Source organism: Salvia splendens, chromosome 7 (genome assembly GCF_004379255.2).
Source record: "Salvia splendens isolate huo1 chromosome 7, SspV2, whole genome shotgun sequence".
Taxonomy (NCBI): domain Eukaryota; kingdom Viridiplantae; phylum Streptophyta; class Magnoliopsida; order Lamiales; family Lamiaceae; genus Salvia; species Salvia splendens.
In genome coordinates, this window is record NC_056038.1 from 37,136,778 (window position 1) to 37,144,281 (window position 7,504).

At 40.4% G+C, this 7,504-nt stretch overlaps 1 protein-coding gene and 1 pseudogene across 2 annotated transcripts; one reads left to right on the top strand and one right to left on the bottom strand.

Moving 5' to 3' along the window:
- The first annotated feature begins 244 nt into the window (after positions 1 to 244).
- Positions 245 to 2,862, top strand: LOC121741197 (scarecrow-like transcription factor PAT1). Of its 2 annotated transcripts, none has more exons than XM_042133893.1 (2): positions 245 to 402; positions 1,155 to 2,862. In XM_042133893.1, the coding sequence occupies exon 2, from the start codon at positions 1,217 to 1,219 to the stop codon at positions 2,768 to 2,770; it is 1,554 nt and encodes a 517-aa protein (XP_041989827.1). In that variant the 5' UTR covers positions 245 to 402; positions 1,155 to 1,216; the 3' UTR covers positions 2,771 to 2,862. The 2 variants fall into 2 exon arrangements, with proteins under 2 accessions (XP_041989827.1, XP_041989828.1); XM_042133894.1 differs by lacking the exon at positions 245 to 402 and having other exon boundaries at positions 1,155 to 1,230; positions 1,358 to 2,862.
- Positions 2,863 to 2,945: 83 nt separating this feature from the next.
- On the bottom strand, positions 2,946 to 5,574 carry LOC121810859 (annotated as a pseudogene).
- Positions 5,575 to 7,504: the final 1,930 nt, after the last annotated feature.

Consider the following 7,504-nt stretch of genomic DNA (forward strand, 5'->3'; position numbering starts at 1 on the left):
ACGGGTTGCGGGTTAATCGGGTGCGGGCTAATCGGGTTGTAATTTTATCGGGCTAGAAAATTTCAACCCTAACCCTATAAATTTGGCGGGTTATTCGGGTCAGCCCACGGGTTGCGGGCTGCATTGACATCCCTACATAGGAGTATGTATTTCATTAGCACAATTATTTTAAGAAGTATCCGCAGTGGCAATTACGTTAATTCACCAAATTCTGCAGCTTCTTTTAGCTCTTTTTTTTTTGTAATAGTATAAAATTTCCAGCTCTCTAATTTCCTGTCGAGTTCAGCAACCTCTACTCTCTCTCTCCAATCCGCCATCCCATTTCTCTCTTTAAGAACAACTGTTTCTAGGGGGTGTAACTACATTGAATCGAAAGCTCACAAACTTGGATTCTTCGAAGAGGTTGGTTTTCGTTAAACAGGCGTTTCGAATATTAATCAAGATTTCCAGTTTCTCGAGTTCCTCTGTTTTCATCTGAATTTTACTTTCCAAAGGTTGTAATTCGATTGATTGTATTCCCATACAACAAATTCAAGTTTTCATTTATGCTTAATTAGTTTTGATTTTCAGGAGAAACTAGTTGAGGAAACAGTAAAGTTGATTTGAATAAGATTAGTGATCATAGAGATTGAATTCTTGCATTCTCTCACTCTTCAGCTGGATTTTAGCCTGCATTTCACACTGGGATTTGTTACATTAGTTTTTCTAGGGTTGTAGTGTAAAAAGATGTGAGCTATTCAAAATTTCTTGTATTTTCAGTTGTTTGACTTATGTCAACTTATGTTTTTCTATGGGAAGAAGGTGGAAGTCGTTTGACCCCATAAAATTTTGATCAAAGTCTTGCCGCTTTTGATGCTTCAAAGAAATTAGGGAGTTTTACCAAATGAAAATTTCTACATGATTGATCAAATTCGAATTTCTAGCCTGCTTCCTTTAGTGGACTCCACCAACATTCTCATTCGCCTATAAATAGGGCAGTATGGAATCCAGAGCTTGTTAATCTCAAGTGTGAATTTGTTTTAACTTTCATGCAGTGTTCTTGGATTTGATGGTGTATAATTTTTATTGAATCAGTTAGTTTTGTAGATGGGTAAATAGTTTGGTTGCTGTGATCTTGATTGCTAATTCTAGTTTCATTTTCTGGATTTGTGCAGTTCTATTTTGATTGAATAAGAAGGGCTTTTGAGTGGATTCTGTGTTAGGTGTAAGATCAAACATGTCTAATACATGGTATTGTCAGCCTCTTAGAAAGCTAGAGGGCTACTCCCTTCAACATTGTCAGCCATTAAACAGCCCTCAGGTATGGAGTTACAGCAACATTGCTAATGGTAATGGCTGCTCGATTCTCCTCTCTCAGGACCGGTTTTGTACACTGGAGTCATCCACTCTGACTGCGGATCACTCAGCTTCAACGGTCAGCCTGTCTCCCAATGAGAGCTCATTGTCTCATACAGACTACCCTGCTGGAGGTCTGCAGATCAACGAGGAGGAAGACGTGAGCGAGTTGAAGCACAAGCTCAAGGAGCTGGAGACTGTGATGTTCGGGCCGGATATTGATTTTCTTGAAACCTATGACGATTCTGTGGCAACTAGGTTAGCATCCGCGGAGATAGACAGCTGGAGGCAGCTGATGGAGGTGATCCCGCGAGGGGACCTCAAGCAGCTGCTTACAGCCTGTGCAAAGGCCGTGTCAAACTGTGATTGGTTGATGGCGCAGTGGCTCATGTCCGAGCTGCGCCAGCTGGTCTCGGTTTCTGGTGCACCAGTGCAGCGCCTGGGGGCATACATGCTGGAGGGGTTGGTGGCACTGATGAGCACCTCCGGCAGCTCCATCAACAAGTCTTTGAAACTGAGAGAGCTTGCTAGCTTTGAGCTGCTGTCTTATATGCATATGCTGTATGAGGTGTGCCCTTATTTTAAGTTTGGTTACATGTCAGCAAATGGTGCCATTGCGGAAGCAATGAAGGATGAGAATAGGGTTCACATTATTGATTTCCAGATAGGTCAGGGTAGCCAGTGGATACCTCTGATTCAGGCGTTTGCGGCCCGGCCTGGTGGACCGCCACATATCCGGATAACGGGTGTGGACGACATTACCTCGGCCTATGCTCGTGGAGGAGGGTTGAACATGGTGGGGAGGAGGCTAGCTAAGCTCGCTCAAGCCTTCAAAGTTCCCTTCACATTCCATGCTGTGGCCGTGCCAGCGTGCGAGGTCAGGGCAGAGAATCTTGGGATCAGGGCTGGGGAGGCGATGGCGGTGAACTTCGCCTTCATGCTGCACCGGATGGCCGACGAGAGCGTGAGCACAGAGAACCACAGAGACAGGCTGCTGAGGATGGTGAAAGGGCTTAACCCTAAGGTGGTGACACTGGTTGAGCATGAGCTCAACACCAACACTGCTGCTTTCTATCCTCGTTTCGTCGAGGCGTTGGATTATTACACGGCGATGTTCGAGTCCATTGACGTTACACTCAAGAGGGAGCACAAGGAGAGGATTAATGTGGAGCAGCACTGCTTGGCAAGAGATGTTGTGAACATCATAGCCTGCGAGGGGGCTGAGAGAGTCGAGAGGCACGAGCCACACGGGAAGTGGAGATCGCGCTTCACTATGGCCGGTTTCAGCCCTAACCCGTTGAGCTCTCTGGTGAATGCCACCATCAAGACACTGCTTCAGAACTACTGTGATAGATATAGCCTTTCAGAGAGAGATGGAGCCCTGTTTCTTGGCTGGTTGAATAGAGACTTAGTCGCTGCTTCTGCTTGGAAGTGACATGAAGACCTAAGCTTTTTACCTTATTACTACTTAAAACGCGCAAATAACTGTACTACATTACTATTACAAGAAATCTGGTCTTCATTTCACTCTCTTAGCCTGTTTTAGATTCCCAATGCTCAAGCTTTACAGAATAATAACAACAGCATTATCATCAATGGCAAATAATATGTACAATGGGTAATCTACACTACAATTTATAACTCACATGAACATATTTATACAACATAAACAAATTATTCCACAGCCTGGGTCCAACCAATCAACAAGTTAAACTACTGAACTGTTACAACGATCAATCGTCGAGCTAGAAGAAGTGTCCGCCCACCACCCCAATAGAATGATATAGAAAAATATGTCGCTGAATACAATCACGCTGATAACAATTTTGAGTGATGTAACAAGCATCTTAGAGTTGATGGCAAGCTCAGCTTGCAATAACACGAACAGCCATTTCAAGTGAAACAGGGCTCTTGTCTTTGGGTTTGGAACTAGACTCACCATTTGGGCTAACCATATTATCATCATCACCTCTGGCTATGACAGTCCTGGAAGTGGGAATGTCATGGATGTGATTTCCTTCGTACGTAGTAATGACTAACTTATGATCATGTGAGGCTCTTTCGACATGTTTCTTAACCGGGCAACCGGTGTTCGAACACCTGTAGTAACTCCTGCACAACATAAGGAGCTGAGATTAGGTGAAAAGCTACCTAACAGCTTTGTCAGAAATTGGAACATGTTATTAAAGAAAGCAGATTTTGACTCTCTTCTATAGATAGTATTTGATGCAAAGGTCAGCATGATTTACATCAAGGTTGGGTAAGGTCATTACACAATGTGATGCTGCAGAAATGAAAAGTTTAGTTACCTAGGGTTCGGATTGCCTTTTACCAACTTCTGCCCATATTTACGCCACCGGTATCCATCATTAACCAAATCAATCTCACTCAAAGTTTGAACAACATGCCGTGAATCAGAACTAGATCTATTCATTACATCACCATCTGCAGAACTTATGCCTCTTTTCCTGTTGCAGAGGCAAGCCAATTAGCATAAACAGTAACTATTACTGATTAATAGAGTATATGATATCCGAAGCTTCGTAATGAACATACTGCCGTTTGGGATCAGGGAAATCTTCTAGATCCTTAGTATCGTTATTTGAACAGGAAACTACTCCTGACAAACCACCAGCACTTTTTCCAACAGCTGATTGAGGTGAGAGTTCTGCCAATTGATCTGAACTGACATGCTTGGTGATCGGCACAACATTGGCTGGCAGGTGACCACAAAATCAGTAACTGCTGATGGTACGAAATACAAAACATTAAATGATATTCACAGCTACCTTTTGATGTAGATGCAATGGACATCTCTGGCGTTCTTACTTGAAGAGTATTAGTCACCTGGGGACTCTGCTGTGGTTTCTGATGATGATGATTCCCAAGGTACTTGATGTCTGATTTACACCCATCATGTGATTTCTCTACTTGTTTTTTAGCCTGGCAATTGGGATAAGTACATTTGTAATAGCTTCGAACAAATTTATTTCCTTTTACAAGCTTCTGTCCATACTTTCTCCAGCTATAGCCATCATCTAATCCTTTGTCTGGTGATTTGGAGGGAGCACTTCCAACATCAGCACGTGATTCCTGAACTACAGAGTCGAGGTTTCGTCTAGGCTGCAATTTCTCCACTTTTTCAAACTTCTTAGAATATGCATAGCTCTCTTGACCATGTTCAGATACAGGCACTCCCATGCTCAAACTTGAACCTTGAACTGACTCGCCTTTAATGTTAGCACCTTTTTCTTCGTTGCCCAATAATGCATGATTGCTATCACGTATGCACTCTCTAGGCTGTAAATTGTCAGGATGATGTTGTTCTTTTGGTAAAGCAGATAGCTTTTCGGAGTGCCCCGAACTGATGGTCACTTGATCATGTTGGGAACTACAACCTCCAGCATCTGGGTACCGCCTGGGCTGCAATTTCTCCAAAACTTTTACAGGCTGAGGGGACTGAGTCAGCATCTGCTCGTTGGACTGGGATGAAGGCACCCCATTGACACTTTGTATGGCCAGTGATTTACCTGCTACCATCTCCCTCTTTTTAGAAGTTCTTTCGACATCACATATCAAAGATGTTTTTACTCCAACATCAGGGCTCTGGTTTGAGTGCAAATCAGTGGGTTTATCCTTTAGGCTTCTAGAAACACATCCAATAACATGAGAGGCTGGATCAGATTCTTGTGAGGGAATGCATGGACTTGAATTTGGTATTTCCATCGAGATATCTGAGTCCTTTTCATTTTCATTCTTCCATGACCAAATTCCCTCTTCTCCATGGGTTTCTGGAAAATCATGAGTGCCACCAGAGGTTTGTCTCTGATGGATATCATATTGTTTATGTTTGGTTACGAGGGAGGCCTTATCACAAGATGATGTACGGTTTACTGTATCAGAACTCTGTTTCTGAGATACATGACTTGGTTCTTTCTCAGGCACTATGCAGGAATCTTTCTCTTGCTTGACATTAGGATAGATTTTTGTACGCTGCATGTCGCTCATTATCTTCTCAGAGGGCAAAGGGTATGCAGCCTCTTTACTAGAATTTGATGTTGCCAGCGGCTATGTTGGTGCTAGAAGTATTCTCCAGTTCACCTGACAACTATACTGGAAGTTTTGATTTATTGATCTGATTCTACTTCTGATGCAATTCTTTTATAATAAACTGCACCCATCAAGTCCTTCCCTTATAGTACCTGATAACGCAGTAAAATCATCCACCCATGACAGCATAATAATCTCCCAGACTTAAGAGGTTGGTAAGAGAAACGTTGCTAAAGAAGCCATCATGGACTCAAGAAACAAATTAGACTAAAAATTATACTCCTAATATTTGGGAAAGCAAGTCAAGATTGACTATCAAAGAAGAACAACACAGGCAGTATTGGAATAGCTGGACGAAACATATAGCTGATTATCACTGGTCACCCGAAAAAGGAAACTAATATTAATATCTTGAATGATAAGACACCAAGCCAACAGCAAAGAGAACAAAAATCAGAAAAGACATCCCGCACATGTACAAAGATATAGTCACTGACAAACATCCTGATGGTCATGATATTAAAAAAAACATGGAAAAATACTAAGCTTCGATCAAGCAAATAAGCTAAACATAGGATATTAAATCTTTGATTACTCAAAAATACTGCAGCTACAGTGAAGGGCTAAGTTTGACCTGAAACAGTTGAATGAATAAAAATCAAAAGAAAAGTAAGTCACAATGGTATTGAATCCATGAAAATTGTTTTAACCAGGAATTTATAAAATGATTCCGAAAAAACTCAATTCACAATGAAAGAAAGAAGTTGCAAAGTTAAAACAGTTGAAGTAAGCATTTACGCAAATACATAAGCTGAAACAAACCAAATTTCTCTCATACGCACAAAAAAGCAAAGAATTCAAGGTACAACTGGGAGAAAATAAACACCTAAATCTGAAGGCGAGAGGCGTGAATTAGAAATAGGACGATGATTAACCGAAAATCGTCAATCTGGAGGGTGGGGCAATTGAAAGGAGAGTTACCTGAGGTAGTATCATCCACGGCGGCGGCGATGCGGTGGCGGAAGAGGTATTAAGGTGGTGGAAGTGGCATAATTCAGCAAGGGAAGGAAAGCAGAGGAATTGACTTGGACCAAGTACCATGAGAGGGGAAGTTGAGGTGGACCAAATTACACATTCTATGCGTACACCTTTTGTATCTATAGACTAGAGCCTATACAAACAGTTATCTGCATCTATATTTCCATTACTTATATAAGTTAAAATATTTTAACACAACACATCTTTTAATCATATTACTAACTAATGTTTTAAAAATCAAACGGGTGAAGTTACTGGTTCATGGTTCAACCAATCAGGCCGATTTAACTACTGGTCGAACCGTTATACTATTATAAATATATTAAATTAAATATATAATGCACACATATGTAATAAATGATCAAATATAATTCATAAAAAAAAACATTAAACCTTGTAAATAATTAGTTATGGATATAATATATATTATAACATTATAACTTAAAATGTCACTAAATTTACACATTTACATATAAATTCATTGTTAATAACCAAATTTTCATAAACAAAATACGTAAACATAACAACAAATTATAATAATAAATACAAATCATAATATTCAATAATTATTAATTATAACTTAAAGTATAATATATAATGAAATAAGTAAAATCTTTTTCTTATGTAAGCACCACATGTCCAGTAGCAAAATTTAATAAAACAAAATTTGTCTTCCCATATACTCCACCTACCCCCACACGACACACCCATATATTTAAATCCCCTAACCCTAATTTTACTCCCTCACTCCGCCAATCACTTCACCTCACCTCAGTTTCTTTCTTTCTCAATCCCTCCCTTTCTCATTTTACTTCTCATTCCCTCTCATCTTGTTTTACTTCTCACCTCAATACAGTTTCTCTCTTTCTCGTTTTACTTCTCATTCCCTCTCTATCTCGTTTTACTTCTCAAACCCTTTTATGTTTTTCAGCTTCTATTTCTAAAATCATTATATCATCCTCTAGATCTGCTCTCATGGTTGAAAGAAGGGTGCAAAACAATATTATAATAAACATTTAAATATAGATAAACCGGTTTCCGATTTTCGGTTCAACCGGTTTGGCCGGCCGGTTTTACAGAT